A 21,511-nucleotide genomic window follows, 5' to 3' on the forward strand; every position below is an offset into this window, starting at 1 on the left:
ATCTAGACAAAGTGCTAATCATGAGAATGTGATGTTGTTGACTGTTCCACATACATCTAGTCATCCTAAAACATTTATTTCTCCGGCGGAATGTGTGGATCTGCACAAGAAAATAAAAGTGTATGCTAAGGTAAATCCTATCATGTGTAATTTTTTTCTTTACGTTTTGCTGTCTTACAGCTGACACAGGACGTCAGCTTCTTCGATGCAACTGATGCGGTAGTAAGAACTATCGTCGAAACAGCAGACATTCCTGTGTACTACTACGAGTTCGACTACCGCGGAGACAGTATCCCGACGAATGAGTGGGGTGAGTACGGTACCTTCATCTCACGCGGTGATATTGGTAACTAATACGACAAAACAGCAAGTAAATAAATCAAGAGTTTTATAAGTGACATCAAGGCGTCCGCTTTTACTGTGCTATTTTATTTATTCAGATTTGCAGTTTAGGTTTTTGTGTCATAGTCAAGTGATGCTGCAACATACACAACCAACCTGCACAGATGATCTCACTGCATAATCACAACAAGAGTTTCATACAATAAACAGAGAAACATAAGAATTTTCAAAATATCCACGGGTGTTCCGCCGGTCTACAGTGTCCAACGGGCACAATTTTTCTGCGATCATACATGTCGACATCATCAGGTGAACTGACGGATTGAGCTCCTGTGAACGTGCCGGTAAGGAGATCCGTACGCTATGGCTGCTCAGGGGGAACTGGCTTCGGTCGCGGTGGCGGCCGATTTAAATACCCTCCGCCCGCGGCGCACTCCCTCCACCGTCCGCACTCCGCGCCACAGTCGCGCGGTGGAACAGATTGCGACGGCGTCTGAGATGACGTCGGCGCCACGGCCCTGTCCACCGTGGCCGTTACAACTATACGTTTGCTCGATTTACTCTTGATCCAATCGCTGGTTCCCAAGCCTTGCTAAGATTATAGCCACAGTCATGGTTTATGAGATCGTCATTGGTGCGAATTTCGATGGCCTCTCTAACAACGCTGTCCCAGTATCTCGACGTCTGTACTAGAATCCTCGTGCGTTCATACTCCATAGCGTGATTTTCTAACAAACAATGTTCAGCGACCGCCGACTTGCTCGGATACATCAGTCGAGTGTGCCTCTGGTGTTCACGGCATCGCTCGGATACATCAGTCGAGTGTGCCTCTGGTGTTCACGGCATCGATCCTCGGCGGTACGCATATTGGTCAGACGATGCGTACCGCCCCCGCGACCGAAGCCAGTTCCCCCTGAGCAGCCATAGCGTACGGATCTCCGTACCGGCACGTTTACAGGAGCTCAGTCCGTCAGTTCACCTGATGATGGCGACATGTATGATCGCCGAAATATTGTGCCCGTTGGACACTGTAGACCGGCAGTACACCCGTGGATATTTTGATTATCAAATACGCCGGGAGAAACTCAAGAATCATAAGAATTTTCGTTGCATGGAGATTCATATTTATAGTTAAACTGTAGTCTCCTTTATTCCAGAAATATTTAGCCTTCCTAAAATATCTCTTTCTCCGTTGGAATGTGTTCATTTTGACAAGCAATAAAAATAATAGCATCTTGTCACACTGCACGGGCGTAGTTAATCAGGCGCCCAGAGAACATATTTTAGCCACTGAGACGTGTATTCACAATCTCCCAAAGTATGTACGACGAACAATGTACTCACCTAGCACGGAAGTAAATGAATCTGCTCTGTGTACTCATACAGTTCTTTATTTCTGACCATTCCAGTTGAACTTTTACTGTTATACTTTTCTACATTACAAGAATCTAAGAAAATTAATTTAGTTACAAATGTTGCAAGACTTAAATAATAAAATATCACGAGTTGGTATTTTTTGTGATCTTTACAACATTCTTCTAAAGCACCATTTCTCAAAAGCTTCGATTACAATTTTCCTTGGTTTTGCTACAATCAATGATTCATTGGCATAAAGTGTTGTATTCCAAACGTACGTTCTCAGATATTTCTTCCTCACATTAAGGCCTGTGTTTAATACTAGTAGATTTCTTTTGGCTGGGAATTTCCTCTTCGTGTGTACTGTTCTAGGGGTATTATGTCCTTTTCACTTCATCCATCACGTGTTAGTTGTCTTCCAAGGTAGCAGAATTTCTTAACTTCGTTTACGTCTTGGTCATAATTGTGATGTTAAACCTCTTGCTTATCTCCTTTCTGCCACTCCTAATTACTTTCCTCTTTCTTCAGTTTACCTCAGTCTATATATAGCACTCATTAGAATGTTCATTCCATTTAATGATCTTGTAAATCATCACTTTCACTGAGGATAGTTATGTCATCAGTGGCAGGCCCATATGTTAGCAAGGGTATTTCGAATACGGTGCAGAATTTTCGCTGGGAAGCACTTACACATCTTCCATACAATTCAGACCTCTTCCCATGCGAATCCCATACTTTTGGAGCTCTCACGGAAGACATAACGGCCGTCGATCAGCTCCTGAAAAAGAGACGGGACTGGGGAAAACCATGGTTCCGTGGACAACCTAAACATTTGTCAATGAAGGAACTGAGAGTCTTGTGTTACCGTAGGATAAATGCAGTAACTGTAATGATGATTACGTTTGAACTAATAAAGAGAATTCTTGCAATTTTCCCATCCGAATCATTTTCATTTAACTGTGCGTTATAAATTATCTGAGTGCACATCGGCTCCTCGGTACGCCTTACAAACCAATATCGAATTTAGGAATCTCTTAAACGAAATGAAATGATCGTATGGTAATATTGAGCCGGATACCCCGCTAGCGGCTGTCCGACCACCTTCTCCAAAACTTTTTATTTGACGCCAGTTTGGTGACTTGCGTGTCGATGATGATGAAATGATAATGAGAACGACACAACACCCAGTCCCCGACTGGGTAAAATCTGACCTGTGCTGGAATCAAATCCAAGCCTTCTGCATGACAGCTGAGTGCGCTGAGCACTCAGCTACGGAGCAGGCGGACAGAACTGTCTGACCACAACGTAATCCAACTAGGATATTCTCGTGTCTCCAGATATTTTTCCATGTACACCTCCTTCTCTTGTGATTTTGAACAATGTGTTTTCCGAGTACTAGCTGAAATTTACTGCCGTATCACTGGTAGGTATTTTAACGATTGCAGCACCCATCTTGCAACAAAGTTATCGCACGCAGTTTACCGTACTCTTCCAACTAATAATTAATCTGCTCCGGCCGGCCGAAGTGGCCGTGCGGTTAAGGGCGCTGCAGTCTGGAACCGCAAGACCGCTACGGTCGCAGGTTCGAATCCTGCCTCGGGCATGGATGTTAATGATGTCCTTAGGTTAGTTAGGTTTAACTAGTTCTAAGTTCTAGGGGACTAATGACCTCAGCAGTTGAGTCCCATAGTGCTCAGAGCCATTTGAACCATTAATCTGCTCCATACAATGTTGACGTATTATCGTCCAATACCATACCGCGCAGTTTCTGACTGTTCATGCCCTTCACGTCGAACATATTCGAAGAAAATATCGCTGCTTGTCAATACATTTACACAGTTCAAACCCATTTGAAGTGAAGTGCCAAATTAGAAACTCTAATCGGCTTTCGTCGAATTTATATCGGCAGTAAACAGTCCAAACGTCTCTACTTCTTAGTGTCTAACCACGCTCTCTCTGTCTACATACTCTGCTCTTTCTCTATCCATCACACCGTTAACAACTTCATCGCCATCCTTATGAGGTTAGTGCTTTTTACCTCGCATTCTTCCCAGGCAGTAAGTAATAATCGATCCAGGAGCTTAGAGAAGAGTTGCGTATGTAATATGTACACATAAAAAAAAATTTGCATCACGTCGTTTCCCAGAACTCCTGAAGATAGATGTTGACTGTGGATATTGTATCACATACACTGTCCCTGTGACTGTTCATAGATGTCACTAAACCCGCCCGAGGATCTACATAACCATGCATGAGCAGCGCCTATTAGACGGAGGGGATCCGTCAGCAGATCAGTTCCAGTCATTCCACCACGAAGGAGGTACACGACTCGTGTTGTCTGTGGTTCTACCATCCGTAGAAGGTTACTACCGCGGTTCGATCGCGTCCGCATTGTTACTTTGTACCAGGAAGGACTCTCTAAAAGAGAAGTGTCCAAGCGTCTCGCAGTGAACCAAAACGATGTTGTTCGGACATGGAGGAAATACAGAGAGACATGACTCGTTCAGGCCGCCCAAGGGCTACTACTGCGGTGAATGACCGCTTCCTATGGATTATGGCTCGGAGGATCCCTGACAGCAACGTCACCATGTTGTATAATGCTTTTCGTGCAGCCACAGGACGACGTGTGACGACTCAGACTGTGCGCAGTAGGCTGCATGATGTGGAACTTCACTCCTGACGTCCATGGCAAGGTCCATCTTTGCAACACGATACCATGCAGCGCGGTGCAGAAGGGCCCAGCAACATGCCGAATGGACCTTTCAGGATTGGCATCACGTTCTCTTCGCCGATGAGTTTCGCAGACCAGACAATCGTTGGAGACGTGTTTGGAGGCAATCCGGTCAGGCTGAACGCCTTAGACACACTGTACAGCGAGTGCAGCAAGGTGGAGGTTCCCTTACGTTTTGGGGTGGCATTATGTGGGGCCAACGTACGCCGCTGGTGGTCATCGAACGCACCGCAAAGGCTGTAGGACACGTGAATGCCATCCTCCGACCGATTGTGCAAGCATATCGGCAGCATACTGGCCAGGCTTCGTCTTTCTTGACGACAATTCGTGCACCCATCGTACACATCTTGTGAATGTCTTCCTTCAGGATAACGACATCGCTAGTCTAGAGTGGCCAGCATGTTCTCCAGACATGAACTCTATCGAACATGCCTGGGATAGTTTGAGAAAGGCTGTTTATGGACGATGTGACCCACCAACCACTCTGAGGGATCTACGCCGAATTGCCGTTGAGGAGTGGGACAATCTGGACCAACAGTGCCTTGATGAACTTGTGGATAATATGCCACGACGAATACAGGCATGCATCAATGTAAGAGAACGTGCTACTTGGTATTAGAGGTACCGGTGCGTAGAGCAGTCTGGATCAACACCTATGAAGGTCTCGTTGTATGGTGGTACGACATGCAATGTGTGGTTTTCATGAGCAGTTCCAATTTTTTGTACAGGTTCCGGAACTCTCGGAACCGAGGTGATGCCAAATTTTTTTATGTGTGTATGTGTCTGTCTGCTGATTTACACTATACGACTCTAGAGATGAAGTAGAACTGTCGGTGGTATTCAGAAATGTGGCTCGATCTTAGGTTCAGAAACACGTTGACAAAATTACTGGATCCACGCAAGGTTAGTTCTCGTGACCTGGTTGACTCACCGGACAGCGCAAATAGACACAAACTGCTCTTGCTATTTTTAAAGGTATTTCTAGTCACCAAAGTACGGAAAATAAATGCCAAAAAGTCACTTTAGAAAATTTTTACGACATGGCTTCTTATCCACAGTACCACCCCTAATGGTATTGGGAAACCTTACTCACACTACAGTTTTATACAGTAATAAGTCATCTATTGAACACATTTGATTGAAGTTGCTTCAAGTGTTTCTGAACTATATGTTAATATCACCCCCTTTCCACTCCCACCCTGTAAGATGTAGGTGGTTGTTAACCCCGCACTGCTTCTGTCCAGGTAGTAATTAACTTGTAAACCTCGATTCTAGAAATTCTCGGACTTTCCTATAGGGAATAGCTTGAAAATTTACAAATGAGTTACTGTTTTAAATGTTTGACGTCAAGCAAGTTAGCGAGAAAAATTTAGGGAAGGTCTGGAATTAAGCCTAAAATTTGTAAGGAGTCGCTAAGCGCTCTCATTATCAAACACTGGATGAGTATAGTCTTTGTTATTTCCGTTTTAAGAAAACCAATTTTTTTACGCATCTCAATATTTATGGCATCCTATCTCCTGAACTATCTGACATATAGTGATATAATTTTCGAGATGCGTTTTATGTTGTGTGTGGATACTGCTTACGAAATACGAGCATGCTGCGAATACAATTAGCAATAAAAAACTAATAAACTAAAATTTCATGTATTGTGCGGCAGTTTATCATGCTTTTCAGTTTTTATGACAGTATATTTCCTGAGATATGGGGCTAATAATGGTATAATTTTGCACGTACATTCAGCGGTGTGTGTGCATACTCTATGCAACATGTGTTACAAATAGAGTTAGTAAAGAAATAGGAAATTAAACTGTTATACCTGATGCGGGAATTTTACTACATGTGCAGTGAAAATGAAGGCAAAATTTTCATTCTCTTTCATCACTTTGCCCGCAAGGAAATGATTCGTAAGCGTTTGAAATTATGTTCAACTGGTACAACTGGCTCTGAGCACTATGGGACTTAACTTCTGAGGTCATCAGTCCCCTAGAACTTAGAACTACTTAAACCTAACTAACCTAAGGACATCACACACATCCATGCCCGAGGCAGGATTCGAACCTGCGACCGTAGCGGTCGCGCGGTTCCAGACTGTAGCGCCTATAACCGCTCGGCCACTCCGGCCGGCCGAAATTATGTGTAACATTTGTTGCGGTCGCTTACTACTCTCATTCTCAAATACTGTTTTAATATAGTCTGGGTATATGCATTCTGTTAGTTAATTTTCGTTATCACCCCCATACCACGCTTTTGATAAGTAGGTGATTATCACCCCCACAGTGGACCCATCCACATAGCAAGAGATATGTGTAGCAGCAAATGGTTCAAATGGCTCTGAGCAGTATGGGACTTAACTTCTGAGGTCATCAGTCCCCTAGAACTTAGAACTACTTAAACCTAACTAACCTAAGGACATCACAAACATCCATGCCCGAGGCAGGATTCGAACCTGCGACCGTAGCGGTCGCGCGGTTCCAGACTGTAGCGCCTAGAACCGCTAGGCCACACCGGCCGGCCGAAATTATGTGTAACATTTGTTGCGGTCGCTTACTACTCTCACTCTCAAATACTGTTTTAATATAGTCTGGGTATATGCATTCTGTTAGTTAATCTTCGTTATCACCCCCATACCACGCTTTTGATACGTAGGTGATTATCACCCGCACAGTGCACCCATCCAGATAGCAAGAGATATGTGTAGCAGCAAATGGTTCAAATGGCTCTGAGCAGTATGGGACTTAACTTCTGAGGTCATCAGTCCCCTAGAACTTAGAACTACTTAAACCTAACTAACCTAAGGGCATCACGCACATCCATGCCCGAGGCAGGATTCGAACCTGCGACCGTAGCGGTCGCGCGGTTCCAGACTGTAGCGCCTATAACCGCTCGGCCACTCCGGCCGGCCGAAATTATGTGTAACATTTGTTGCGGTCGCTTACTACTCTCATTCTCAAATACTGTTTTAATATAGTCTGGGTATATGCATTCTGTTAGTTAATTTTCGTTATCACCCCCATACCACGCTTTTGATAAGTAGGTGATTATCACCCCCACAGTGGACCCATCCAGATAGCAAGAGATATGTGTAGCAGCAAATGGTTCAAATGGCTCTGAGGAGTATGGGACTTAACTTCTGAGGTCATCAGTCCCCTAGAACTTAGAACTACTTAAACCTAACTAACCTAAGGACATCACGCACATCCATGCCCGAGGCAGGATTCGAACCTGCGACCGTAGCGGTCGCGCGGTTCCAGACTGTAGCGCCTAGAACCGCTAGGCCACACCGGCCGGCCGAAATTATGTGTAACATTTGTTGCGGTCGCTTACTACTCTCACTCTCAAATACTGTTTTAATATAGTCTGGGTATATGCATTCTGTTAGTTAATTTTCGTTATCACCCCCATACCACGCTTTTGATAAGTAGGTGATTATCACCCGCACAGTGCACCCATCCAGATAGCAAGAGATATGTGTAGCAGCGAATGGGGTTCAAATGGCTCTCAGCAGTATGGGACTTAACTTCTGAAGTCATCAGTCCCCTAGAACTTAGAACTACTTAAACCTAACTAACCTAAGGACATCACACACATCCATGCCCGAGGTAGGATTCGAACCTGCGACCGTAGCGGTCGCGCGGATCCAGACTGTAGCGCCTAGAACCGCTCGGCCACTCCGGCCGGCCGAAATTATGTGTAACATTTGTTGCAGTCGCTTACTACTCTCACTCTCAAATACTGTTTTAATATAGTCTGGGTATATGCATTCTGTTAGTTAATCTTCGCTATCACCCCCATACCACGCTTTTGATAAGTAGGTGATTATCACCCGCACAGTGCACCTATCCAGATAGCAAGAGATATGTGTAGCAGCAAATGGTTCAAATGGCTCTGAGCAGTATGGGACTTAACTTCTGAGGTCATCAGTCGCCTAGGACTTAGAACTACTTAAACCTAACTAACCTAAGGACATCACACACATCCATGCCCGAGGCAGGATTCGAACCTGCGACCGTAGCGGTCGCGCGGTTCCAGACTGTAGCGCCTATAACCGCTCGGCCACTCCGGCCGGCCGAAATTATGTGTAACATTTGTTGCGGTCGCTTACTACTCTCACTCTCAAATACTGTTTTAATATAGTCTGGGTATATGCATTCTGTTAGTTAATTTTCGTTATCACCCCCATACCACGCTTTTGATAAGTAGGTGATTATCACCCCCACAGTGGACCCATCCAGATAGCAAGAGATATGTGTAGCAGAAAATGGTTCAAATTGCTCTGAGGAGTATGGGACTTAACTTCTGAGGTCATCAGTCCCCTAGAACTTAGAACTACTTAAACCTAACTAACCTAAGGACATCACGCACATCCATGCCCGAGGCAGGATTCGAACCTGCGACCGTAGCGGTCGCGCGGTTCCAGACTGTAGCGCCTAGAACCGCTAGGCCACACCGGCCGGCCGAAATTATGTGTAACATTTGTTGCGGTCGCTTACTACTCTCACTCTCAAATACTGTTTTAATATAGTCTGGGTATATGCATTCTGTTAGTTAATCTTCGCTCTCACCCCCATACCACGCTTTTGATAGGTAGGTGATTATCACCCGCACAGTGCACCCATCCAGATAGCAAGAGATATGTGTAGCAGCGAATGGGGTTCAAATGGCTCTGAGCAGTATGGGACTTAACTTCTGAAGTCATCAGTCCCCTAGAACTTAGAACTACTTAAACCTAACTAACCTAAGGACATCACACACATCCATGCCCGAGGTAGGATTCGAACCTGCGACCGTAGCGGTCGCGCGGATCCAGACTGTAGCGCCTAGAACCGCTCGGCCACTCCGGCCGGCCGAAATTATGTGTAACATTTGTTGCAGTCGCTTACTACTCTCACTCTCAAATACTGTTTTAATATAGTCTGGGTATATGCATTCTGTTAGTTAATCTTCGCTATCACCCCCATACCACGCTTTTGATAAGTAGGTGATTATCACCCGCACAGTGCACCTATCCAGATAGCAAGAGATATGTGTAGCAGCAAATGGTTCAAATGGCTCTGAGCAGTATGGGACTTAACTTCTGAGGTCATCAGTCGCCTAGGACTTAGAACTACTTAAACCTAACTAACCTAAGGACATCACACACATCCATGCCCGAGGCAGGATTCGAACCTGCGACCGTAGCTGTCGAGCGGTTCCAGACTGTAGCGCCTAGAACCGCTCGGCCCCTCCGGCCGGCCGAAATTATGTGTAACATTTGTTGCAGTCGCTTACTACTCTCACTCTCAAATACTGTTTTAATATAGTCTGGGTATATGCATTCTGTTAGTTAATCTTCGTTATCACCCCCATACCACGCTTTTGATAAGTAGGTGATTATCACCCGCACAGTGCACCTATCCAGATAGCAAGAGATATGTGTAGCAGCAAATGGTTCAAATGGCTCTGAGCAGTATGGGACTTAACTTCTGAGGTCATCAGTCCCCTAGAACTTAGAACTACTTAAACCTAACTAACCTAAGGACATCACACACATCCATGCCCGAGGCAGGATTCGAACCTGCGACCGTAGCGGTCGCGCGGTTCCAGACTGTAGCGCCTAGAACCGCTCGGCCACACCGGCCGGTCGAAATTATGTGTAACATTTGTTGCGGTCGCTTACTACTCTCACTCTCAAATACTGTTTTAATATAGTCTGGGTATATGCATTCTGTTAGTTAATCTTCGCTCTCACCCCCATACCACGCTTTTGATAGGTAGGTGATTATCACCCGCACAGTGCACCCATCCAGATAGCAAGAGATATGTGTAGCAGCGAATGGGGTTCAAATGGCTCTGAGCAGTATGGGACTTAACTTCTGAAGTCATCAGTCCCCTAGAACTTAGAACTACTTAAACCTAACTAACCTAAGGACATCACACACATCCATGCCCGAGGTAGGATTCGAACCTGCGACCGTAGCGGTCGCGCGGATCCAGACTGTAGCGCCTAGAACCGCTCGGCCACTCCGGCCGGCCGAAATTATGTGTAACATTTGTTGCAGTCGCTTACTACTCTCACTCTCAAATACTGTTTTAATATAGTCTGGGTATATGCATTCTGTTAGTTAATCTTCGCTATCACCCCCATACCACGCTTTTGATAAGTAGGTGATTATCACCCGCACAGTGCACCTATCCAGATAGCAAGAGATATGTGTAGCAGCAAATGGTTCAAATGGCTCTGAGCAGTATGGGACTTAACTTCTGAGGTCATCAGTCGCCTAGGACTTAGAACTACTTAAACCTAACTAACCTAAGGACATCACACACATCCATGCCCGAGGCAGGATTCGAACCTGCGACCGTAGCTGTCGAGCGGTTCCAGACTGTAGCGCCTAGAACCGCTCGGCCCCTCCGGCCGGCCGAAATTATGTGTAACATTTGTTGCAGTCGCTTACTACTCTCACTCTCAAATACTGTTTTAATATAGTCTGGGTATATGCATTCTGTTAGTTAATCTTCGTTATCACCCCCATACCACGCTTTTGATAAGTAGGTGATTATCACCCGCACAGTGCACCTATCCAGATAGCAAGAGATATGTGTAGCAGCAAATGGTTCAAATGGCTCTGAGCAGTATGGGACTTAACTTCTGAGGTCATCAGTCCCCTAGAACTTAGAACTACTTAAACCTAACTAACCTAAGGACATCACACACATCCATGCCCGAGGCAGGATTCGAACCTGCGACCGTAGCGGTCGCGCGGTTCCAGACTGTAGCGCCTAGAACCGCTCGGCCACACCGGCCGGTCGAAATTATGTGTAACATTTGTTGCGGTCGCTTACTACTCTCACTCTCAAATACTGTTTTAATATAGTCTGGGTATATGCATTCTGTTAGTTAATTATCGTTATCACACCCATACCACGCTTTTGATAAGTAGGTGATTATCACCTCCACAGTGGACCCATCCAGATAGCAAGAGATATGTGTAGCAGCAAATGGTTCAAATGGCTCTGAGCAGTATGGGACTTACTTTCTGAGGTCACCAGTCCCCTAGAACTTAGAACTACTTAAACCTAACTAACCTAAGGACATCACACACATCCATGCCCGAGGCAGGATTCGAACCTGCGACCGTAGCGGTCGAGCGGTTCCAGACTGTAGCGCCTAGAACCGCTCGGCCACTCCGGCCGGCCGAAATTATGTGTAACATTTGTTGCAGTCGCTTACTACTCTCACTCTCAAATACTGTTTTAATATAGTCTGGGTATATGCATTCTGTTAGTTAATCTTCGTTATCACCCCCATACCACGCTTTTGATAAGTAGGTGATTATCACCCGCACAGTGCACCTATCCAGACAGCAAGAGATATGTGTAGCAGCAAATGGTTCAAATGGCTCTGAGCAGTATGGGACTTAACTTCTGAGGTCATCAGTCGCCTAGGACTTAGAACTACTTAAACCTAACTAACCTAAGGACATCACACACATCCATGCCCGAGGCAGGATTCGAACCTGCGACCGTAGCGGTCGCACGGTTCCAGACTGTAGCGCCTAAAATCGCTCGGCTATTCTGGCCGGCCGTAATTATGTGTAACATTTGTTGCAGTAGCTTACTACTCTCACTCTCAAATACTGTTTTAATATAGTCTGGGTATATGCATTCTGTTAGTTAATCTTCGCTATCACCCCCATACCACGCTTTTGATAAGTAGGTGATTATCAGCCCCACAGTGGACCCATCCAGATAGCAAGAGATATGTGTAGCAGCAAATGGTTCAAATGGCACTGAGCAGTATGGGACTTAACTTCTGAGGTCATCAGTCCCCTAGAACTTAGAACTACTTAAACCTAACTAACCTAAGGACATCACGCACATCCATTCCCGAGGCAGGATTCGAACCTGCGACCGTAGCGGTCGCGCGGTTCCAGACTGTACCGCCTAGAACCGCTCGACCACTCCGGCCGGCCGAAATTATGTGTAACATTTGTTGCGGTCGCTTACTACTATCACTCTCAAATACTGTTTTAATATAGTCTGGGTATATGCATTCTGTTAGTTAATTTTCGTTATCACCCCCATACCACGCTTTTGATATGTAGGTGATTATCACCCCCACAGTGGACCCATCCAGATAGCAAGAGATATGTGTAGCAGCAAATCGTTCAAATGGCTCTGAGCAGTATGGGACTTAACTTCTGAGGTCATCAGTCCCCTAGAACTTAGAACTACTTAAACCTAACTAACCTAAGGACATCACACACATCCATGCCCGAGGCAGGATTCGAACCTGCGACCGTAGCGGTCGAGCGGTTCCAGACTGTAGCGCCTAGAACCGCTCGGCCACTCCGGCCGGCCGAAATTATGTGTAACATTTGTTGCAGTCGCTTACTACTCTCACTCTCAAATACTGTTTTAATATAGTCTGGGTATATGCATTCTGTTAGTTAATCTTCGTTATCACCCCCATACCACGCTTTTGATAAGTAGGTGATTATCACCCCCACAGTGGACCCATCCAGATAGCAAGAGATATGTGTAGCAGCAAATGGTTCAAATGGCTCTGAGCAGTATGGAACTTAACTTCTGATGTCATCAGTCCCCTAGAACTTAGAACTACTTAAACCTAACTAACCTAAGGACATCACACACATCCATGCCCGAGGCAGGATTCGAACCTGCGACCGTAGCGGTCGCGCGGTTCCAGACTGTAGCGCCTAGAACCGCTCGGCCACTCCGGCCGGCCGAAATTATGTGTAACATTTGTTGCAGTAGCTTACTACTCTCACTCTCAAATACTGTTTTAATATAGTCTAGGTATATGCATTCTGTTAGTTAATCTTCGTTATCACCCCCATACCACACTTTTGATAAGTAGGTGATTATCACCCGCACAGTGCACCTATCCAGATAGCAAGAGATATGTGTAGCAGCAAATGGTTCAAATGGCTCTGAGCAGTATGGGACTTAACTTCTGAGGTCATCAGTCGCCTAGGACTTAGAACTACTAAAACCTAACTAACCTAAGGACATCACACACATCCATGCCCGAGGCAGGATTCGAACCTGCGACCGTAGCGGTCGCGCGGTTCCAGACTGTAGCGCCTAGAACCGATCAGCCACACGGGCGGGCCGAAATTATGTGTAACATTTGTTGCGGTCGCTTACTACTCTCACTCTCAAATACTGTTTTAATATAGTCTGGGTATATGCATTCTGTTAGTTAATTTTCGTTATCACCCCCATACCACGCTTTTGATAAGTAGGTGATTATCACCCCCACAGTGGACCCATCCAGATAGCAAGAGATATGTGTAGCAGCAAATGGTTCAAATGTCTCTGAGCAGTATGGGACTTAACTTCTGAGGTCACCAGTCCCCTAGAACTTAGAACTACTTAAACCTAACTAACCTAAGGACATCACGCACATCCATGCCCGAGGCAGGATTCGAACCTGCGACCGTAGCGGTCGCGCGTTTCCAGACTGTAGCGCCTAGAACCGCTCGGCCACTCCGGGCGGCCGAAATTATGTGTAACATTTGTTGCAGTAGCTTACTACTCTCACTCTCAAATACTGTTTTAATATAGTCTGGGTATATGCATTCTGTTAGTTAATCTTCGCTATCACCCCCATACCACGCTTTTGATAAGTAGGTGATTATCACCCCCACAGTGGACCCATCCAGATAGCAAGAGATATGTGTAGCAGCAAATGGTTCAAATGGCTCTGAGCAGTATGGAACTTAACTTCTGATGTCATCAGTCCCCTAGAACTTAGAACTACTTAAACCTAACTAACCTAAGGACATCACACACATCCATGCCCGAGGCAGGATTCGAACCTGCGACCGTAGCGGTCGCGCGGTTCCAGACTGTAGCGCCTAGAACCGCTCGGCCACTCCGGCCGGCCGAAATTATGTGTAACATTTGTTGCAGTAGCTTACTACTCTCACTCTCAAATACTGTTTTAATATAGTCTAGGTATATGCATTCTGTTAGTTAATCTTCGTTATCACCCCCATACCACACTTTTGATAAGTAGGTGATTATCACCCGCACAGTGCACCTATCCAGATAGCAAGAGATATGTGTAGCAGCAAATGGTTCAAATGGCTCTGAGCAGTATGGGACTTAACTTCTGAGGTCATCAGTCGCCTAGGACTTAGAACTACTTAAACCTAACTAACCTAAGGACATCACACACATCCATGCCCGAGGCAGGATTCGAACCTGCGACCGTAGCGGTCGCGCGGTTCCAGACTGTAGCGCCTAGAACCGCTCAGCCACACGGGCGGGCCGAAATTATGTGTAACATTTGTTGCGGTCGCTTACTACTCTCACTCTCAAATACTGTTTTAATATAGTCTGGGTATATGCATTCTGTTAGTTAATTTTCGTTATCACCCCCATACCACGCTTTTGATAAGTAGGTGATTATCACCCCCACAGTGGACCCATCCAGATAGCAAGAGATATGTGTAGCAGCAAATGGTTCAAATGTCTCTGAGCAGTATGGGACTTAACTTCTGAGGTCACCAGTCCCCTAGAACTTAGAACTACTTAAACCTAACTAACCTAAGGACATCACGCACATCCATGCCCGAGGCAGGATTCGAACCTGCGACCGTAGCGGTCGCGCGTTTCCAGACTGTAGCGCCTAGAACCGCTCGGCCACTCCGGCCGGCCGAAATTATGTGTAACATTTGTTGCAGTAGCTTACTACTCTCACTCTCAAATACTGTTTTAATATAGTCTGGGTATATGCATTCTGTTAGTTAATCTTCGCTATCACCCCCATACCACGCTTTTGATAAGTAGGTGATTATCACCCCCACAGTGGACCCATCCAGATAGCAAGAGATATGTGTAGCAGCAAATGGTTCAAATGGCTCTGAGCAGTATGGAACTTAACTTCTGAGGTCATCAGTCCCCTAGAACTTAGAACTACTTAAACCTAACTAACCTAAGGACATCACACACATCCATGCCCGAGGCAGGATTCGGACCTGCGACCGTAGCGGTCGCGCGGTTCCAGACTGTAGCTCCTAGAACCGCTCGGCCACTCCGGCAGGTCGAAATTATGTGTAACATTTGTTGCGGTCGCTTACTACTCTCACTCTCAAATACTGTTTTAATATAGTCTGGGTATATGCATTCTGTTAGTTAATTTTCGTTATCACCCCCATACCACGCTTTTGATAAGTAGGTGATTATCACCCCCACAGTGCACCCATCCAGATAGCAAGAGATATGTGTAGCAGCAAATGGTTCAAATGGCTCTGAGCAGTATGGAACTTAACTTCTGAGGTCATCAGTCCCCTAGAACTTAGAACTACTTAAACCTAACTAACCTAAGGACATCACACACATCCATGCCCGAGGTAGGATTCGAACCTGCGACCGTAGAGGTCGCGCGGTTCCAGACTGTAGCGCCTAGAACCGCTCGGCCACTCCGGCCGGTCGAAATTATGTGTAACATTTGTTGCGGTCGCTTACTACTCTCACTCTCAAATACTGTTTTAAAATAGTCTGGGTATATGCATTCTGTTAGTTAATTTTCGTTATCACCCCCATACCACGCTTTTGATAAGTAGGTGATTATCACCCCCACAGTGGACCTATCCAGATAGCAAGAGATATGTGTAGCAGCAAATGGTTCAAATGGCTCTGAGCAGTATGGGACTTAACTTCTGAGGTCATCAGTCCCCTAGAACTTAGAACTACTTAAACCTAACTAACCTAAGGACATCACACACATCCATGCCCGAGGCAGGATTCGAACCTGCGACCGTAGCGGTCGAGCGGTTCCAGACTGTAGCGCCTAGAACCGCTCGGCCACTCCGGCCGGCCGAAATTATGTGCAACATTTGTTGCAGTCGCTTACTACTCTCTCTCTCAAATACTGTTTTAATATAGTCTGGGTATATGCATTCTGTTAGTTAATTTTCGTTATCACCCCCATACCACGCTTTTGATAAGTAGGTGATTATCACCCCCACAGTGGACCCATCCAGATAGCAAGAGATATGTGTAGCAGCAAATGGTTCAAATGTCTCTGAGCAGTATGGGACTTAACTTCTGAGGTCACCAGTCCCCTAGAACTTAGAACTACTTAAACCTAACTAACCTAAGGACATCACACACATCCATGCCCGAGGCAGGATTCGAACCTGCGACCGTAGCGGTCGCGCGGTTCCAGACTGTAGCGCCTAAAATCGCTCGGCCATTCCGGCCGGCCGTAATTATGTGTAACATTTGTTGCAGTAGCTTACTACTCTCACTCTCAAATACTGTTTTAATATAGTCTGGGTATATGCATTCTGTTAGTTAATCTTCGTAATCACCCCCATACCACGCTTTTGATAAGTAGGTGATTATCACCCCCACAGTGGACCCATCCAGATAGCAAGAGGTATGTGTAGCAGCAAATGGTTCAAATGGCACTGAGCAGTATGGGACTTAACTTCTGAGGTCATCAGTCCCCTAGAACTTAGAACTACTTAAACCTAACTAACCTAAGGACATCACGCACATCCATGCCCGAGGCAGGATTCGAACCTGCGACCGTAGCGGTCGCGCGGTTCCAGACTGTAGCGCCTAGAACCTCTCGGCCACTCCGGGCGACCGAAATTATGTGTAACATTTGTTGCGGTCGCTTACTACTCTCACTCTCAAATACTGTTTTAATATAGTCTGGGTATATGCATTCTGTTAGTTAATCTTCGCTATCACCCCCATACCACGCTTTTGATAAGTAGGTGATTATCACCCCCACAGTGCACCCATCCAGATAGCAAGAGATATGTGTAGCAGAAAATGGTTCAAATGGCTCTGAGCAGTATGGGACTTAACTTCTGAGGTCATCAGTCCCCTAGAACTTAGAACTACTTAAACCTAACTAACCTAAGGACATCACACACATCCATGCCCGAGGCAGGATTCGAACCTGCGACCGTAGCGGTCGCGCGGTTCCAGACTGTAGCGTCTAGAACCGCTCGGCCACACCAGCCGGCCGAAATTATGTGTAACATTTGTTGCGGTCGCTTACTACTCTCACTCTCAAATACTGTTTCAATATAGTCTGGGTATATGCATTCTGTTAGTTAATTTTCGTTATCACCCCCATACCACGCTTTTGATAAGTAGGTGATTATCACCCTCACAGTGCACCCATCCAGATAGCAAGAGATATGTGTAGCAGCAAATGGTTCAAATGGCTCTGAGCAGTATGGGACTTAACTTCTGAGGTCATCAGTCCCCTAGAACTTAGAACTACTTAAACCTAACTAACCTAAGGACATCACGCACATCCATGCCCGAGGCAGGATTCGAACCTGCGACCGTAGCGGTCGCGCGGTTCCAGACTGTAGCGCCTAGAACCTCTCGGCCACTCCGGGCGACCGAAATTATGTGTAACATTTGTTGCGGTCGCTTACTACTCTCACTCTCAAATACTGTTTTAATATAGTCTGGGTATATGCATTCTGTTAGTTAATCTTCGCTATCACCCCCATACCACGCTTTTGATAAGTAGGTGATTATCACCCCCACAGTGCACCCATCCAGATAGCAAGAGATATGTGTAGCAGAAAATGGTTCAAATGGCTCTGAGCAGTATGGGACTTAACTTCTGAGGTCATCAGTCCCCTAGAACTTAGAACTACTTAAACCTAACTAACCTAAGGACATCACACACATCCATGCCCGAGGCAGGATTCGAACCTGCGACCGTAGCGGTCGCGCGGTTCCAGACTGTAGCGTCTAGAACCGCTCGGCCACACCAGCCGGCCGAAATTATGTGTAACATTTGTTGCGGTCGCTTACTACTCTCACTCTCAAATACTGTTTCAATATAGTCTGGGTATATGCATTCTGTTAGTTAATTTTCGTTATCACCCCCATACCACGCTTTTGATAAGTAGGTGATTATCACCCTCACAGTGCACCCATCCAGATAGCAAGAGATATGTGTAGCAGCAAATGGTTCAAATGGCTCTGAGCAGTATGGGACTTAACTTCTGAGGTCATCAGTCCCCTAGAACTTAGAACTACTTAAACCTAACTAACCTAAGGACATCACACACATCCATGCCCGAGGCAGGATTCGAACCTGCGACCGTAGCGGTCGCGCGGTTTCAGACTGTAGCGCCTAGAACCGCTCGGCCACTCCGGCCGGCCGAAATTATGTGTAACATTTGTTGCAGTAGCTTACTACTCTCACTCTCAAATACTGTTTTAATATAGTCTGGGTATATGCATTCTGTTAGTTAATCTTCGCTATCACCCCCATACCACGCTTTTGATAAGTAGGTGATTCTCACCCCCACACTGCACCCATCCAGATAGCAAGAGATATGTGTAGCAGAAAATGGTTCAAATGGCTCTGAGCAGTATGGGACTTAACTTCTGAGGTCATCAGTCCCCTAGAACTTAGAACTACTTAAACCTAACTAACCTAAGGACATCACACACATCCATGCCCGAGGCAGGATTCGATCCTGCGACCATAGCAGTCGCGCTGTTCCACACTGTATCGCCTAGAACCGCTCGGCCACCCCGGCCGGCTATGTGTAGCAGTTTTGGTTGAAACTGACCCAATGTAGATGCATACGTACATTCGTACAGACATTCACTTTGATAATACATGTATTGTTCCAGGTGTCAATCACGGTGGAGAACTGAGACTTCTCTTTTTGCGTAATGATACCAAGTATAACTTGGATCCCACCTCTGAAGAAGACGAGGTGCGAAGGACCCTGCTGCGGCTCTGGACCAACTTCGCCAAATATGGGTATGTTGATTGAGATATACACAATGAACGGTAGCGCATCTTGAGTAACTGAGGGTAAAAGGGCGCTTTTGATGCAAGCAAAACAGTTCACAACAAGAATGTGTGGTGACTCGTTGGTTAAGATGGCAAAATGACTTACGTACTTGCACTTCTGAGTATGCAGTGCTCTTCAGAATGTAGTCTTCTCTCCCACAAGACACATCAGCTTATGGTAAGAGCACTTTGTAGCTTTCAGTTCATCCAATTTCAGTAAACGTATTTTATATTGTTGCAAGAGAGCAGCATATGGCTTGTTCATCACAGATAGATTTTTCTGTGGTGAGACAAAATTGGTAGGGAAAGCGTACTGTTCTGTCTGTCTAGCTGAGAACCATGTTTCTCGGGTGTGCCTGCAAGATACGTGAGACAAGAACCATAGTATTTCTGTCGAGTATCGAATGGGTTTAAAGTCGCTTCGCTACATGGAATATTACCTTGGTATGCTCCTCCAGCCCCCCTTCCTTCCCTGCCGTTTTATAAATTAGGACCAACGATTAAATGGGGACCTATGTAGTAATCATCAAAATGTCGCATAATGTAAACGCGTTGGTGGCTGATGACTGCTTGGAAGACATTCGCAGATTGCTTTAGTACCACAAATTATCTTTATTTCTAAAGATACCGTGAATTACTCAACAAAACATGAACAATAGCGGTATAAGTTCAGGAACAATGAATGATTAGGACAAGGTTACATGGCAACCTGTGGCCTCCCTTACATCATAATTCTGTAGGCACCCTCATGTGATGAGGGAACTAAGGAGATCGTTATGTATCAGAAGGGAAAATGGCTGATGTCTCGCTTATCTCGCAGACACACTCGAGAAGTCTGCTTCTTTGCTGGATACCAACTACTATGTCAAAAACTGATCACAAAGAGAAGAATTATTACGGTGTGGCGGGAAAGACTATCCAGTGGTACATTTATTGAACAAACTGTCTTATACGACATAACAATAACCCCCAAACGCCTCCCTGAATTGACTGAGTCAAGTGAGTAAAAACGAAAATGCGACCTAGTACGAATTCAATACCGACGCCCGGTGAAACAGCCGCACTTCGTGTACTCGTGAATGAACACTTACCGCAGCAACCAGCAGCCGCACCGTAACCGCGTCGGCACTGTCCGTCAACGCTCTCTGCTCGCTGCAGCCTCGAGGTACTCTGCCACTCCCTCCTCAGAGAATGACACGGACGAGTCAGGACATCCCACGGTTCTTAGGAATGGGAGAAAATCAGCTGTATCAAGTTTGAAAGTCACCAATATTAATGTTTCCCACTTTACTCTCCTCGGCAAAGTTAATCCGTTGCTCTCTAGTCTGCAATCCCAATTCTGTTGCAATTATTACTATGGTAAAAATCGTCAGATATTAAGACGTCCAGTCACACCAAATATTACAGCTCTCCGTCCTTCTGTCTCTCATCACTTATCTGTCCCCGTCTCTCCCCGTAGGTAGAATGGTGGAAGACGGAACATGGATTTGAAACACTCCAATGATGGGCCGTGTGAGTTTTTCTGTTTCTTTTCCGCCCTGCACTTCTCTCTCATGTCCAGAACTAGCTCTCTCTAGCGAATGGAGGCGGCAAATTTTCTTTACAACGTTGAACATACCAATGACCTTCTCCTCGATGGTTCCGGACTGTGTAATCTCACTCATCAAAAGGCCTCTTTCTCTCACTTCCAAAGTAACCTCTTTCAGACGGTAGGGAGAGATTTCTGTTAAAGGTTGCTGTATTCCTGTTTCAAAGCGCGTCTTTGTCACGCTCGAAGTAATACAAAGTTGCGGGGTGGGAGAAGTTTTTTGCAGCGCGGGATTAGCCGAGAGGTCTAGCCGCTACAGTCATGGACTGCGGTGCGTCCTGGCGGAGGTTCGAGTCCTCCCTTGGGCATGTGTGTGTGTGTTTGTCCTTAAGATAATTTAGGTTAAGTGGTGTGTAAGCTTAGGAACTGATGACCTTAGCAGTTAAGTCCCATAAGATTATACACACATTTCAACATTTGAGAAGTTTTTTGTTTCAGTTTGAACACCCAAACCGACGTTTCCACATTCGCTGTATTGTTCTTCCTCTGTCAATATGAAGCGTTATATCTTAACTACCAATACCATAATGTAGTCAGTGTCAGAAATAAGGGAAAAATAGCAGAGATAAAATGTTTACATGTCTCATCTTCCTTCCATAAGGCTTTAATGCTGCCTTCCTAACTTACTCGTAAACTATCATATCTCTATATGATGGCACGAGCTTGAAGCACAAGATTTCGTCAG

The 21,511-nt window shown here is 45.6% G+C and overlaps 1 protein-coding gene across 1 annotated transcript in view; it reads left to right on the forward strand.

Annotated features, from left to right (window-relative positions):
* Positions 1-21,511, forward strand: part of LOC126253112 (juvenile hormone esterase-like) — a 75,742-nt gene that overhangs the window by 52,046 nt on the left and 2,185 nt on the right. Inside the window, exons 8-9 of the mRNA XM_049954224.1 lie at positions 181-310; positions 19,073-19,205. Coding sequence (XP_049810181.1) covers positions 181-310; positions 19,073-19,205 — 263 coding nt within the window. The remainder of the gene's footprint in view (positions 1-180; positions 311-19,072; positions 19,206-21,511) is intronic.

Source organism: Schistocerca nitens, chromosome 4, assembly GCF_023898315.1.
Source record: "Schistocerca nitens isolate TAMUIC-IGC-003100 chromosome 4, iqSchNite1.1, whole genome shotgun sequence".
In the NCBI taxonomy this organism is placed as follows: Eukaryota; Metazoa; Arthropoda; class Insecta; order Orthoptera; family Acrididae; genus Schistocerca; species Schistocerca nitens.